The following is a 16,065-nucleotide window of genomic DNA, read 5'->3' on the forward strand; positions in this document are numbered from 1 at the left end:
CATGGCACACGTGAGTGTAAAGCTATGACCATGCAAACTGGACACGGTCCTGCACACATGACACGGAAGCCCACGCGAAAAACGGGGGAAGGCCGGACCAGCTCCGCGTGGACGCACGGACACACGTGGGCCTGGAGATAAAAGCACACGCGTTCCCCTGTGCAAACACGTGGAGTGCCCAGACCAAGAGGCGTGCACGTAGGGACGGACACGCGCACACAAGCGGAGAAAGCCGAAGCCGAACGACCTCCATCTCGCCAGCCTAGGGGACAAGGGCGCGGGGCAGCCCCGCCTCTCTCGGGCACGCGGGAGGGGCTGGCGTGCGTCACGTGCCAGGCTTCCCATGACCACTTCCGCTCCGTCGGCGGAAGGGGCGGGGTGAGCGCGTCGCGTCCACGGGTGGTTCGCACGCGTTTCTGCGTCACGTGCCGAGGGCGGGGCTTGGGTCAGCTGACGCGGCGGGTTTGAAGCGGCGGCTGGGCTAGGTCAGAAGCCGGCAGTCATCCTCTCCCCGCTGCGGGGTTCCTGCCCGGCCCGGCCCGGCATGGCAGATCCCGGGGGCCGGAGCGGCTCAGGTAAGAGGCACAGGGGCCGGGCCGAGAATGTCAGGCGGCCCCGGAGCCTCGGCTTCCCTGGAGCCCCTGGGCTCTACGGAACCCGAACTTCCCCCGCCTCATTCAGCCGGCCTGGGTTACGAGTCCGGAATCGGCCCAGAGGAGGTCGTGGGGTCCGGGTAGACTGGAGTCTGGGCGGGTCCTCACCGATCAAGTCAGCGAGCACTTATTGAGCGCCTGCTGTGTGCCAGGCACCGGGCATACCAAGAGAGGCCAGAGACGGGCCCTGCCCTCAAGGAGCTCCTAGTCTGCCAGGGAAACCACATATAAACAACCCGGTACGGAGCCGGCAGAGACAGGGTCGCCTCGGAGGGAAAGACGGCGGCCCGGGAAAGGCTTCTTGCAGGATGTGGGACCTTGGCTGAGACTCGAAGGCAGCAGGGAAGCTAGGACATAGAGACGAGGAGGGGGAGAATGCCAGCCTTGGGGAACTCCAGGGAGAATCCCGGAGTCCGCCCCGTAAGCAGGCCCGTGCCCCCAGATTTAAGAGTGAGGTGTAAGAAGGCTGGAAAGGCCTTTTGTTAGAGATGAGGAAAAGGGAGCGTAGAGAGGTTGCTCAGGATCACAGCTAATAAGTGTCGGAGGTATGATTTGAACTCAGGCCCTCCGACTCCAGAGCAAATGTCCTTTCCCCTGCTCCTCAAAGAGGTGCTAGATACTGGTACCTTTTGAGGAATGTCAGTGCTTACCTGTTTACGTGTTGTATATTCCTCCTCCCCCTTAAAGGCCAAAACTAGCTTTGTATCTTCAGTGTCCAGTACAGGTTCCTTGCATGTAGTAAAAGCCTAATAAAATGCATGTTGGATTTGTTTGAGACTCCTCATAATGATTAGTAGCAACTAACATTTGTAAAGCACTTTTGAGTTTGCAAAACTATTTACATACCATGTGCCCCCAAAAGTCTTAGTGCATACATTTCCGCCTTTTGACCTCATAAATACTCTTTGAGGAATGTACTATAAATGTTATTATCCCTGTTTTACAGCTGAGAAACTAAAGCACAGAAAGGCCTAGACTTGGACAGTCACACAGCCAGTATGCCTCAGAAGCCAGGTCTGACTCCCAAGTCTAAGCTCTCCACCCATCACTATCTTGATAAGTTACTTTCCCCCTTAAATGGATTTACATTCTCCAGGGAAAGAATGTCCTGGCAGGGATAGAGAAGAGTGTATAATGCACTGTCAAGAATGATGGGGTCAAAAAGAGATTCTGGCAAAGTACTGTGGGAAAATTTGAAGAGGAAGAGCTCAGTTCCAGCCAGATGGATCAGGAAAAGCTTTAAGGAGCTGGTCCTCAAAAGAGGATAAAGATCTTGAAAAACTGAGATGAAGATTTCCTGTCTGGGGTGGGGTAGGACCTTTGCAAATATCTATGGGTGGGAGAAGACATGTAATCTGGTTAGGCTAGAGTGTAGAGTCTTTAGAGGAGAATAATATGAAATCAGACTCTGCGGGGAAGTTAGAACTAGACTACAGAGGGCCTTAAATCCCACAGCACAGGTTCATAATGTATTCTGTATTTTAGACCACTTTGGCAGTCTGGTAAAGCCTATGGAGTCCTTTCCAGAAGAAGGTTTTTAAATTATTGAAGGAAATGGTAAAATTCAGTTTGAGATGAGTAAAAAAAAATAAGGTTGTAATTTCTTACCCATCCACATTTGCAGATTTCCTGAAATCTATTCACAGACACATTGGGGTCTGGACCCCAGTTCTTCAATAACTCCTGTCCTAGAGGGAACTGCTTGAAGGTTCTTTCTGAGCAGAGGAATGACATGGTCTAATTTGTGCCTTAGTAATATTATTGTAGCAACTGAAAATGATGGATTGGAAAGTGGAGAGACTGGAAGGAGTAAGAGGGATTTAAAAGAAATAGTCTAGATTAAATGTTATTCTGGACCAAGGTGTTGCTGGGTGAATGGAGAGGAGGATAATGTTGCAGGAAGAATTTACAGCATTTTGCAACTGATTAAATGTGAGAGGAAGAAAGGAGAGCTTTTCCTTTCAACCATGATTTCAAGGTTTTGAAGCCGAGGGCCTCAAAGAACAGTGGTGTCATCCATAGAAATAGGGAAGTTGAGAATAGGGGCAAATTTAGGGGGAAATAGAATTTCAGCTTTAGACTTGCCGAGTTTGAATTGCCAGGAGGAAGTTCAGGCTGAAATGTTGAGCAGGCAGTTGAAGATGGCAGCACTGGATCTCCACATTTGGGAGTCATTTGTGGAGAGGTGATAATTGAGTTCATGAGAACAGATGAGATCACCAAGGCAGAAAATGGAGAGGAAATAGAGGACTCTGGACAAAACACATTGGGAGACACCCATACTTAGAGTGTGGGAGAAGGATGGTGAACCAACCCAGAGGACTGAGGATTGCTCAAACAGGGAGGAGGAGAGAGCAGTATTGCAAGGGAAGAGAGCATGGTCAAGGCTAGTCAGCAGTCATGTAAGGGAGAGGTTATTAACAACTGAGGAAATCAGGAAAGCCTTCTTTTCAAAGGTGCCATCTTTTAAATCCTTGTAAGTGAAGGATTCTGAAGGGCTTAGGTAGAATTGGAGTGCATTCCAGTCATGATGGGACACCCTGTGCAAAAAGCCCAGAGGCCTGTGATGGAATGCTGAGGCTGGGAGCATCTAGGAGGTCCGGTTTAACTGGAATGTCATTTGGGAAGGGGAAGAGTGTGAAATAAATTTGGAAAGCCCCAAAGTGGCTGTTCTTTCTTCATGCCCTCTTCATTACTCCCACCTTCCTCTAGGCAGAGAGGACCTTGTCTTCAATTTGACTGACTGTCTATCCAGAGGTCCCTTTTTGACACCTCAGTATCATCCCCCAGTCTATCCTGCTTTGCTTCAGACTCTGATGAAATATTTCTTCTTCCTGCTAAGGTCAAGCCTTCTGTAGTACTTGTTTTCATCCTTTATCCCAATGCCTGCTGGGCTTTTCAATCGCTTCCTCTCTGTCTCACTATCTACTGGCTTCCTCCCTGCTGTCTACAAACATGCCCAGGTCTTCCCACCTTTAAAAAGTTTTCAGTTTGACCCCATCATACTCTCTCAAGCTGTTGTCCTACCACTCTTCCCTTTCACAGCCAGAATCATTAAAAAAAAAAACCCCACTATACTTGCCTTTATTTTGTTTCCTCCTACTCCTCAACCCATTCCAATCTGGATTCTCATCTCTGATCTTAGGTATGATGTCTCAATTGCTAAATCCAAGGGTCTTTTCTCAGAGTTGTCTTGACCTCCTGTAGCATTTCACATTTCATACTGTAGACCACTCCCGCTTTCTGAATTTGCTTCCTAGGTTTTTGAGACACTGCTCTCCTGGTTCTCCTATTTGTTCAGTTACTCCTTTTACATTTTAAATTGATGTCTTGTTTTTACAGCACCTTGATTCTGAATATATCCATCCCTTCTCTGATATCCATTGAAGCATCCCTTGAAATAAAGAATAAAAAAGAAGAAAAGCAATATAACAAAACCAGCACTTCTGCCTTGTTTTACATGTGTAATATGCCATACATAGCACCCCACCCCTGGAAAGAAGGGAGGAGGGTTTGTTTTCACAAATCTTCTCAACTCTGAGACCAAACTGGCAGTATGTGGGTGTCCTTTGAGGTTCTGTCCTGGGCTTCTATTCTATTTTGGCAATCTTGGGTTCATTTATTATGTGTATATAGGTGGCTTCCAGATCTATTCCAGGTCTAACCTCTCTTGGGTAACTGCCTATTGGACATCTCCAATTGGATATCCTACAGCATCTCAAAATTCAGCATATCCAAAATAGAATTCATTAACCTTTCCCCAAATCCACCCTTCCTCCAGCTTTCTCTGTTTCTGTTAGGGGCACTACCATTGTTTTAGTCTAACGTCTGAAACCTTGGAATCATCTTCTCCTTTTTCCTCTTCCTCATCCCCAATACCTAATCAGTTTGGAAATCTTTTTTCCTAATTATTTTTTTTTTCAATTATCAAGCATTTTTTTTCCTTTTTCCTCTCCTCCTCCATCTGCCACTGGGGCAGATGGAAACCCCAAAACAAAACTGAAGCCTTTGTAACAAATATGTATAGTCAATCAAAGCAACTTCCTCTGTTGGGCATGTCCAAAAATGTGTGGCTCATTTTGCATTAGTTTGTCACTTTTCTGCAAAAGGTAGGTAGTATTCTTCATCAGTCCTTTGGAGTCGTAGGTCATCATTTCGTTCATCAGAGTTCTCAAGTGTTACGGTATAAATTATTGTCCTGATTCTGCTCACTTCTCTTTGCCTCAGTTCATACAAGTCTCCCAGATTTCTGTGAAACAGTTTCTCATCATTTCTATTACATTATACCATAACTTGCTCAGTCATTCCCTGGTTGATGGAGACCTCCTTGGTTTCCAGTTCTTCGCCATTACTAAAAGAGCTGCTAGAAATGTTTTTGGCCATATAGGACACTTTCCCTCTTTAGTCTCTTTGGGGGTGTCTGGAGTGAGTGTGTAGGTGTAAGCTAGTATCCAAGGGGACTCCTATTTTGGTAGCTTTATGGACGTGATTCCAAACTGTTCTCCTGAGCAGCCGGGCTAAGTCCTAGTTGCACCAACGGTATTTTACTGTCTCTTTTTTCTGAAGCCTCTCTAACATTTGTCTTTTACCCTTTTTATCAGCTTTGCCAATCTAATGGGCATGAGCTGAAACCTCAGAGTGGCCTTAACTTACATTTCTCTGAAATGAATTATTTTAGTGGTTTGGAGAATTTGTTTTTCATGACTATAGGGAGCTTGGACTTCTTCCCTCAAGAATTGCTTATTCATGTCCTTTGATAATAATAATAGGTCCCGTTTATATGTCACTTTAAGGATTGCAAAATTCTTTACATTTCTTACCTTATTGGATCTTCTCAACAATTCTTCCAGGAGGGTGTTGTTATTATCCTTATTTTACAGATAGGGAGATTGAGGCAAATAGATGTTAAATGACTTACCCAGGGTCACACAGCTAGAAAGTGTCGGAGGCTGGATTTGAATTCAGGTCTTCCTGGTTCCAGGCTCAGTGCTCTGTCCACTGGGCCATCTTGCTATTCTTTGTCATTTGGTGAATGACTCTTATTATACATTTGAAGCAGTCCCTTACATATCTTGAAAAGGAGACCTTTGGCAGAGACACTTAGCATAAAGATCCCCCCATATCAAATGTCATCTTGTTGATTTTATATATCATCTCTCTCCTCTTTTTTTCTTTACAATGTGACCTCTAGATCAATCCCTCATCACCTCTCCTGGCCTATTGCCTTAGCCTTGTCGTTGCACTGTAGGGGCCCACTGAGCTGTTGTTCCCCACACTCGAGTCTGTCTCTCACCTCCAGGCCTTTGTAGAGGCACTGGAATGAGATAAAATACTTACTCCTCTCTTGGGCATTTCAAGCCCATATGTTTTGATTCAGGCTCCCTTCTGGGCCCTATGATCCAGCCAAACCAGGCTGCTTACTGTTCGACTGTCTGTCTTCAGGCTCCTTGCCTTTGAACATGCTGTCTTCTAGGTCGAGGCTGCACTCTGCCCTGACCTCCGACTCTTAGACTCCTTGGTTCCCCTCTGACCTCAGCTCCAATGCTGTCTCCTTCTGGATTCCCCCAGCTACAAGTTGTGTCTCAGTTGTATCTGACTCTCCATGTAGCCCCCAACAAAAAGGCAGGGTGGTCAGTGCTAAGCCGAGGAATGGACATTTTATCCCAGCTGCAGTTGGGAGCCCCTGAAGGTCCTTCAGGAGGAGAGCGATGAGTTTGGGGTTATGTGTGAAGAATCTCATTTGGTGACTGTGTCAAGAGCATTGGGAGAGGGGAGAGCCTGGAAGCCGAAAGACTAGTAAGGAAGCTTCTGAAGCTGCCCTGGGCAGGAAGGTGATGGGAGTAAGAGATGGAGGAAAGACCAGCAGATTTGCCCAGGTGGATTATTGGCAACTCTTTTGAGAAGAGTTTCATTTAAGTGCTAGGGTCAAAAGTCAGATTACTAGAACTCCCAAAAGCAAGGATTGTCTTCTGCCTTTCTTTGCCTCTCCAGCACTTATTACAGTGTTTGGCACATAATAGGTACTTAATAAATGTTTGTTGACTGTGGTGAGAGAGAAGAGGCAATGAGTGGAAATGACCCTTTTTAGTAATTTATCATTGAGAAGGCCTGATAGCTGAAAGGGAAAGCCCCTCCCCCGAGGGTTCCTGGCAGCCAATGCCTAGTCTGCCTGTGTAACAGGTTTGCTCACTGAGCCCCATACTGGGGAGGTAACAGGACTTTATAGATAAAAACACTGGAATTAATGGAGTTGCTCATTATGGGATCAACAGCCAGTCATGTAACCTTTCAAAGCCTCAGTTTCTATAAAATGGGGGCAGTTAATATTTGCATTTTCTAACTCAGTTCTGAGGAAAAATGATTTCTAATCTTAAAGCACAGTGGAGATGAGAGCTGTTCCTATTGCTTATTACTTTCCAGGAGGGGACTGTAGTCAGGCCAGGGTTAAGTAACAGATGTGACCTGCTCACATTCTTCTGGGAGACATTGGCTCTCAGCTCCTCTGCTGGTCGATCCTAGGTCTGGGGCTGGGAGGGACCACGCAGATCGTCTAGTCGTGACTCCATTTTTACAGAAGAGAAGACAAGCCTGGGGAGGGTAAATGTGGTGAGAAGCATTTAGGGATTTCCTGGACTTGAGAAGGAGAAGGTTCTTTCTCTTATGGTCCTGAAAAGGATGCTGAAGGACTCTGGTTGGGCTGAACTGTCTTAGACTGAAGTCTGAGCTTCCGTTCCTATGAAGCTGGTCATCAGAGATACCCTTAAAGGCAAGGCTGGCCCTTGAGATAGAGAGCCACAGTTTGTTTGTTTTTTTTACTTAGAACATTTTTTATTTCAATCAATGAAATCTAACTTCTCTCCCTCCCCCCACCCCAGCCCCTGGGTGAGAAAGAAATATTAACACATGTACATATATGTACAATGAAACAAAATAAACTGCTGCCATTGGCCATGCCCCCAAATGTGTGTCTCGGTCTTCACTGTAACTCTTTCAGGAGGTGGACAGCACGTTTTATCATGAGGCCTGGAATGTGGTTGGTCATTGCATTGATGAGAGTTCTTAAAGAGTTGTTTATCTGACAGTAATCTCGTTATTGTATAAATTGGTCTCTTAGTTCTGTTCACTTCATACAGGTCATCCCTGGTTTCTATGACAGGGTCCCCATCATCATTTCTCATAGCGTGATAGTATTCCATCACATTCGTATACCATAACATTTAGCCAAACTGAGGCTACCCCCTTGCTTTCCAATTTTTTGCCACTACTAATAAAAATAGTTTTGTATACATAGGTCTTTTTCGTCTTTGTTTGATCCTTTTGGGGTATAGCCCTGATACTGGTTTTGCTGGGTTGCAGGATATTCTTACATTTAGTAACTTTTGGGGTGTTACTCCAAACTGCTTTCCAGACTGGCTGGACTGATACACTGTTTTCCCACAGTCCCTCCCGCATTTGTCATTTTTCTTTGTTGTTCACTTTGCCTGGCTGAATGGGTGTGAGGTGGAAGTTGGGAGTTTTTAAATTTGCATTTTTCTAATTAGTGATTTAGAACATTTTTTCATATAGCTATTGATAGCTTGATTTCTTCCCTTAAAAAGTACTTTTTGGTCATTTATCATTTGGGGAATGTAGAGTCACAGTTTCTAAGGGCCCTTTCCCTCCAACCTTAGAGCGAGCGCCGTTGCTTAGTCCCAGCTCTAATCCTGGCTATGGGTCCCAGGGAGACTCCCTACCTGTCAGCGAGGAGGAAGACCTTCGCCGGCGTCTCAAGTATTTCTTTATGAGCCCCTGTGACAAGTTCCGGGCCAAGGGTCGAAAGCCCTTCAAGCTGATGTTGCAGGTTGCCAAGATCCTCATCGTCACCATCCAGGTGCCCCTGGGGGCTACCTAAGGGTAACGGGGGAAGAGGGGCAGCACTCAAGGTATGGGGAAGAGAAAGAGGGAAGGCTGTTCTTCTTCCCCATGGTCTTAGCCCTGGTGAAATCCTCCTTTTCAGACCTCGGGTGCCCTGTCTTACCCCTCTCCCAGGGCCCTTATCCTTTCCCATGAGTGAGGAGACTTCTTTCTCTCCTTCCCTTACCCTTGCTGCCTTTTCATCCAGTACTAGAAGGAGATGTAGTTGTCTTTGGGACAGAAGTTGTGCTTTGAGACTTTGGGATGTGAAGTCAGAGTCCCAGCATTTGGGGGGTGCTCTGTCTCAGTGTCATCCCTAGCATCCTCTTCTTTGCCCCCCTTGGCAGCTCATCCTGTTTGGGCTTAGTAACCAGATTGTGGTGATGTTTCGAGAGGAGAACACAGTGGCTTTCAAACATCTCTTCCTCAAGGATTACACAGATGGGGCTGATGATAGCTATGCCGTCTACACTCAGGCTGACCTCAAGCAGTCCATCATCTTTGCTGTCGACCAGGTATGAGGATATGAAGATATTGATAGAAATGAATCATCTGGGATTGGGGATTGCAGGGGTAGGGACAGAGCTCAGGGTGGAGGGATAATGCCTCCTTTCCCTCCTCCCCCTGCCCACTTCTCTGCCACCTACCAGTACTTGCAGATCCCTGAGCAGTCCCTGGGCAGATATGCCTATGTGCCTGGTGGGGGCGGCCCGGGGGCCAACGGCTCGGCCCTAGCATTGTGCCAACAGTATTATCGCCATGGTCACATCGATCCTGCCAATGACACCTTCAACATTGATCCGATGGTGGTCACCGGTTAGTATGGGGAATGTGGAGACAAGGGGTAGAGTGAAGAAGAAGGGCTGAGACTAAAGAGGGACCTTTTAGGAGTACTCCGGGGCCTCCCGCCAGTGCCCACCACCCCAGGAACATTCTGGTCCTGTCCCCTCCAAGGTACTCCAGGGTACACCCACCCTCTTCTTTCATCTGTTTTTTACTCTCCTGGATTTTCCTCTCCTTCCCTTAAGGCCTTTGACCCTGGAAGGGTGTCTCCTGCTCCCTGTGACAGGAGACAAGCAGAGGTAAAAAGACCCACAGTGACAGATGTCACAGGGCCACCAGGGTCTCTTGTATCTTTTAACAAAAGTTTCCTCCATTCCTTGGTCTCTTCAGTGTGTGGAGTCCCTTCCTGCACTAATAATCCTGATAGCTCCCATTTCTGAAGTACTGTGAGGCTCACAGAGCCCTCTGCTCAGGACAGTCCTGTGAGGGAGGGAGTACAAGTATGAGACTCCCCATTTTACAGAGAGGGAGAATGAAACTCAGAGAGATTGGGTGAATTACTTCCCAGTGTTATCCAGTTATTAAATGGCAGAACCAGAACTTGAGACTCATTACAACCATATTCTTTTGATCCCTGTGATCCCCAGAACCAGTGGCCCTGGGGCCCTCAGGACACCTTTGCTCGAATCTCTAGGCTAGCCAGTGCTGGGCTTTGGAGGCCTAGAGGCTTGACGCCCGAGTCATGGAGCCTCCTGTGGAGAGACTGCCTGCCCCTCTCTGTTGGAGGTTGTTCCCTGGTGGGGGCACAGAAGGCTCCACTGATTCTCATCCTTTCTTCCCAGACTGCATTGGGGTGGACCCCGCAGAGCGGTACCCTCTGCCCCCAGATCAGGAGTTTCTTCTGTTCCCATCCAGAGGCAGTAGCTACAAGAACTTCACACTCAAGTTTCATAAGTATTTGACTCCCTGATGCTTGTTTCCCCCTCTCCCCCCAACTGTAGCTCCTGCTGCTGCTTTATGTGGGTCTATGGAAAGAGCCTCCTAGTTGTCCTCATCTGCTGCCCCCTCCCCCCAACAAGGGACTCCAGGGAAAGGGAGACAACGTGTACTGACTCCAGCTGCAGATAGTTTCTCAAAATTGGTCAGGAAGCCACAATGGCAGAGTCACCAGAGCTGCCCTCACCCCACTAGAAGAGCAGGGCCAGCTGGGCTCTCCCAGGAGGCAGTAGGTGCTTATGGGCCAAGAGGGAGAAGAGTTGAAACTTCCATTCTCCCCTGTCCTCCCTCACCTCATCTCCTCTCCACCTCTCAGGTTGATCAACGTCACCATCCGTTTCCAGCTCAAGACCATCAATCTGCAGACCATTATCAACAATGAAATCCCAGACTGCTATACCTTCACCATCCTGGTGAGCTTTGGGGCTAGAAGGCATGAGGGGGGTAGCACTTGGGGCATCTTCATCCTGTGCTCTGACCCTGTGGTTTTGCCCTTAAGCTGTGGGAGGGTAGGAGGCTTCAGAGTCACTGGATGAATAGTGAGTTACAGATGAGCTGTCCTTGGAGCGTGAGCGATGGGCAGAGCAGAGTCGGCTGGGTAGGTTTTCTGGAACAGAACGCCATTGAAGATTGGGGGGATGGGTCTTTGGTCAGACGGAATTTCAGGTAGGGGAGACAGCTGGAGCCTGGTGTGATGCAGGGAGAGCGAAGGGATCAGCCTGGTTTAAAAATGGTGCTGGCGCTTGGAGGCAGCAGAGTATAATGGAGAAAAGACTGGATTTGGAGTTTATGGAGGACCTGGTTCAAAGGCCACCTGTGCTTCTTCATGGCTGTGTGACCTTGGGCAAATCCCTTCCTTTCTCTAAGCCTCCCTCATTGTTCTCTCTGTAAAATGAAAGGGTTGGATCACTGTGAGGGCTCTTCCAGGTATTCTCTAGAGCTCTGTGATTGCCTACAAGGATCTCAGACAGGAGGGAAGAGGAGATCCACCTCCAGGCTGGTCTCCCCCCACCACCGGACTGTGTCCTTAGAAGTTTGTGCAGAGCCCCTGTAGACCTGTGAGCAAGTAGGGCCGTGATCTCCTCCTGAGCTGCAGGATCAGAGAGGGCAGGAGGCTGTGCCCTGGCAAGCTGTCCTGCCCTTTGGAGCCTGTTTCTTCCTCTTTCAGATGGGGTCAGCTGTCACTCACTGCCTCACAAGTTTGTAGTGAGGCTGGCACTTTGATGAGAGCATTTGCTGTTGTGTTGAGGCAGGTGGGCCCAGGGAAGGAAAGTCATTGTCATTCAGCCCATGGGAAGGAGCTTCTGAGAAGCCACCAGGAGAGGGCCCTGGGACGGGAGTGGGGGTGGTGATGACCTTCCTCTTCTACCCTTGTGGTGAAGGTAGGGGTGGGGCACTTCCTTGTCTCCTAGGGCCAGGGCTGGTCAGTTTTATTGTCCTTTTCATTTGTATGTTTGTTATATATAGGCAGCCTGGGGGCACCAGGCCTGGAGTCAGGACAGCCTGAGTTCAGATGTGACCTCAGATCCTCACTAGCTGAGTGACCCTGGGCAAGTCACTTACCTAACTTTTGTTTGCTTCAGTTTCCTCATTGTAGAAAGGGGGTAATAATAGCACTTGCCTCCCAGGATTGTTGTGAGGACCATTTAAGATAATGGTAAAGCACTTAGCACAGGGCCTGGCACACTAATGTTAGCTGTTAGTCGTGATGAAAAATGCTGTCCCCATCTGGAGAAAGAGCTGAGAGTCTGAATGGGGCTCGAAGCGGACTGGTTTCACCTTTCGTTGTTGGTTTTTCCTTTCTGTTCTGATTCTTCTTTCATAACACGACTCCTGGGGAAATACGTTTAATGTGAGTGCACATGTATAACCTGTATCAGATTGCTCGCTGTCTTGGGGAGGGGCGAAGGTTTAGAATTCAGAATCTTATGAAAGTGAATGTTGAAAACTCTTTCCATGTAGCTATTACAACAATGACGTTATCATTCTTATTTCATTTTGAATTAGTTTAAGGAGACCTTTCCATTTCTCTGCACTCCTCACATTTATTATCACAATATAATTCTGGTTTTATCTCCAGATTACGTTTGACAACAAAGCCCACAGCGGGCGAGTCCCTATCAGCTTAGAGACCAGCGCCCACATTCAAGAATGTAAACACCCCAGCGTCTTTGGGCATGGTGAGACCAGATACCCTCTTCTCTTCTCCTTTCAGTTTTGTGTGTCAAGCTTCCTCCACAGTTTGGACCCCCCTCCTCTCTGCCTTTCTCCCTCCCTGTTCTTGCCTTGGTCTCCCTAAGTCACCACTTTCTTGCCTCCCACAATCCACCATCTTTTCTCTAGGAGACAACCGGTTTCGCCTCTTCTTCGATGTGGTCGTGATTCTGACCTGCGCCCTGTCCTTTCTGCTCTGTGCTCGTTCCCTGCTGCGAGGTTTCCTGCTGCAAACTGTGAGACTTGGGATTACACACTCTTTTTTTTTTTCTCCTCTCCCTAACTGCTACTGCCTTCCATTGCCCAAAGCCTTGGGGCCACTCTCCCATTACTCAAGTTCCCACAACTCATAGTCTTGGAAATGCCCCCCAAAGCAAGGATAGGGAGAGGGAGGGGAATCCAGGTATTTTGGGTGGCATTTTGAAGGGTGTCTTTCTCTTTCCCAGGAATTTGCCCGTTTCCTGTGTCGGCGCCAGGGTCACGCCTTGAGCCTATGGGAGCGGCTGGAGTTTGTCAATGGCTGGTACATCCTTCTCGTGGCCAGTGACATACTCACCATATCTGGCACTATCATGAAGATTGGCATTGAGGCCAAGGTGGGCTGGGGGATACAGCCTCCCAGTCCCAAGAAGTCAGGCAGGTCCCCTTGCTGGGGGGAGGGGAGAGAAGAGGGGAAGAGGGTGTCCTTAGGGTATAGGAGGTGGTCATGTAGGGAGGAGGGGGGGACTTAGATCTGAAAGGGAACTGAGGGCTGGATAGGGGAGTAGGGGAGATTAAACTGCTGCTGGGGGGGGGGCCCCCTATTCCTGCTCCACACTGTCCTCAGAGTAGGGCCTTGACAAGCCTGCAAGCAGTTTGGGGCAAAAGGCCCCTCTTTTCCCTTTGTGGGGCCCAGGTTCTCTCTGGAGCCATCTCAAGGTAAGGCAGCTACAGACCCCAAGGTCTATCTCCTTTTCCCGGCCTAGGTTTGTGTCCCTAAGAAATCTTTTTTGCTCCTTTCTGTGAAACCCCTACCTCTCTCTCTCATCTCTCTTTCCCTTTCATTTCCATGCTTGTGAGTCTATCCCCTCTGGTGTCTGCTGTGTGGGTCATTCTCCCCTCCCACCACCCCGTCCCAGCGTCTTCTCTCCACTGTCTCTGTGCATGTCCTCTGGGGCCTGAGGTAGCAACTCTCTTAGACATCGTGATTATTCTACTGTTTACTCTCCTGCTCTCCCTTGCCCCTGGGCACTGCCCTCTTTCCCATCTGACTCTGCTTTCATTTGCAAATCCACAAGTAGGTGCACACACACATGCACCCATTCACACAGCACAGGATGGGGGCCAGTTCACAAGGGAACAGTTGAGGAGACACCTGCCTCAGGTAGGGGCCGTGTCCCCCCTAGAGCTGATGGAGCTCCCTGTGCCCCCAGAACCTGGCCAGCTATGACGTCTGCAGCATCCTTCTGGGCACCTCCACTCTGCTTGTCTGGGTTGGCGTCATCCGCTATCTTACCTTCTTTCAGAAATACAATGTAAGCTCAGACCCTGCTGCCCGTCCCTTCCTTCCATAATAGCCTTGGCTCCTGCCCAGCCTCTCTCCCCTCACACCTCTTGGGAAGCCTATGTGACCACGAGGCAGGCTTGTACCAGGCTGCTTCCCTATCTTGAACATAGAGGTGGTGAGGCCAGAAATACAGCATGAGATGCTGCTACCTTCCCCTATTCTCCATATTAGAAGCCTGGCTCCTGCCCTCCTGCCTCCTCCAGCCAGTGGGAGGGCTGTGACCATAAGCCGGACTTGTAGCAGGCCTCCTCCCTATTTTGAACGCACAGGGGCTGGGGCCAGCCAGTCCTAGTGGTAGCCTTGATGGCCACTGTTCTGTCCCCTTCAGATCCTCATTGCCACACTACGAGTGGCCTTGCCCAGCGTCATGCGTTTCTGCTGTTGTGTGGCTGTCATCTACCTAGGCTACTGTTTCTGTGGCTGGATAGTATTGGGGCCGTACCATATGAAGGTGCTTAGGATATCTGTTGTGGTTCTCAGCAGGGGAATGAGGGCTGGGTCTGTCCTGGTGGGAGGATGTTTTTGGGTGGCAATTCTATTCCTCTTAGCCTGGCTTGGGGACTGGGAGAATGACTATTTAAGGGAGGACTTTTTTAGAAGATATAAGAGGGAGAAATAAAACCATTGGGACCAGAGGTTGGGAGAAGAGGGGGCCCTTGAGACTACTCTGGAACTGGCTCTTTCCCTGACTCGTTTCTGTGCCCCAGCCCCTTTCACCCTGATTGATCTTTGGTCTCTTCCAGTTTCGTTCCCTCTCTATGGTGTCAGAGTGCCTGTTCTCGCTCATCAATGGGGATGACATGTTTGTGACTTTTGCGGCCATGCAAGCACACAGCGGGCTGGTCTGGCTTTTCTCCCAGCTCTATCTCTACTCCTTCATCAGCCTCTTCATTTACATGGTTCTCAGCCTTTTCATTGCTCTCATCACTGGCTCCTATGAGACCATCAAGGTAGGGCAAGGGCACTCCCTCCATCCTGGTCCCTTGGGCCTCTGGGATGGGGAGGGCCCTGTCCTAGTGGGTGCCTCCCATGCACTTACACATAGGCTTCTGGTGCACCTACCAATGACTCACTCTTGGTCAGCACACACCCACAGGCACGGGGGTGGGGGTGGGCAGCTGCAGGGGCACACAGGTACATGCGGGTGCGTGTCGGCCGCCCCCTCTCGTGTACGCGTGCTCTGCAGCAGCCCCATTCCGTGCACGTGGGATGCCCCCACGCACCCCGTCACGCAGCCCTTCTCGCGTGTTGCAGCAGCACCAGTCCGAGGGCGAGGCCCAGGGCAGCCAGCTTCAGGCCTACATTGCCAAGTGTCAGGACAGCCCCACCTCTGGCAAGTTCCGGCGCGGCAGCGGCACCACCTGCAGCCTTCTGTGCTGCTGCTGCTCCAGGTACCACGATCCTGACGGGGGGGGGGGGGGGGGGGGGGGGGGGGGTGGGGGGGTTGGGGGTGTGGGGGGGGGGGTGTCTGGGCGGGGCCCGGGTCGGGGCGCCCCCTGGGGATTCTTCCTTCCCACTTCAAACCCTTGCTTTTCTGCTTCTTTCCAGGGAACCCTTGCAGGAAAACTCCCTGCTCGTGAACTGACCCCGCGGAAAAGTCACGCGAGGTTTTTAGCCCCTCGTGGGAGTGGACCGGACGCTTCCAGCGCCTTATTTATGGTTTTATGGTTTGCTTTTAGAAAGTGACTCGTGGAGCCGCGGGAACCCCGCCCCCGCAGCGGGACTCGGGCCTCTGAGGCTCGGCCCCTCCTGCCTGGGAGTCTCTCGGCGGGCGGGGCCGGGCCGGGCCAAGCTGGGCTGGGCCCTTTTCTAACAGGACTCGGCGGCGCGGGGGAACAATAAAGGGTGAACACGGGACGCCCGCCTTGTCTGGTTTCTGAGTCTGCGTCACGGCGGGGCCCGAGATGAGTCTCGGACGCTCTCCGCCGTGGGTGGGGGGAGGGGGGGTGGGGCGGGGAAGCGAGGCTCAGGCTTGGAGGG

General features: G+C 49.9%; 1 protein-coding gene across 1 annotated transcript; it reads left to right on the plus strand.

The window, feature by feature from the left end:
• Positions 1-427: 427 nt before the first annotated feature.
• Positions 428-15,942, plus strand: MCOLN1 (mucolipin 1). Its single transcript, XM_036741181.1, has 14 exons — positions 428-575; positions 8,324-8,523; positions 8,894-9,061; positions 9,197-9,362; positions 10,172-10,283; positions 10,642-10,738; positions 12,406-12,505; positions 12,669-12,775; positions 12,986-13,135; positions 13,952-14,053; positions 14,414-14,536; positions 14,829-15,035; positions 15,340-15,476; positions 15,634-15,942. The coding sequence occupies exons 1-14, from the start codon at positions 545-547 to the stop codon at positions 15,668-15,670; spliced, it is 1,737 nt and encodes a 578-aa protein (XP_036597076.1). The 5' UTR covers positions 428-544; the 3' UTR covers positions 15,671-15,942.
• Positions 15,943-16,065: the final 123 nt, after the last annotated feature.

The sequence above is a fragment of the Trichosurus vulpecula genome, chromosome 1 (assembly GCF_011100635.1).
Source record: "Trichosurus vulpecula isolate mTriVul1 chromosome 1, mTriVul1.pri, whole genome shotgun sequence".
NCBI classification, from domain to species: Eukaryota; Metazoa; Chordata; class Mammalia; order Diprotodontia; family Phalangeridae; genus Trichosurus; species Trichosurus vulpecula.

What these genes read in the sequence shown, in the direction of transcription:
- MCOLN1 (XM_036741181.1), top strand. Translation starts at nt 545, where the DNA reads ATGGCAGATCCCGGGGGCCGGAGCGGCTCAG. An exon ending in AGATTGGCATTGAGGCCAAG is followed by an intron (nt 13,136 to 13,951) that starts GTGGGCTGGGGG and finishes CTGTGCCCCCAG; the next exon opens with AACCTGGCCAGCTATGACGT. An exon ending in TGGGGCCGTACCATATGAAG is followed by an intron (nt 14,537 to 14,828) that starts GTGCTTAGGATA and finishes GGTCTCTTCCAG; the next exon opens with TTTCGTTCCCTCTCTATGGT.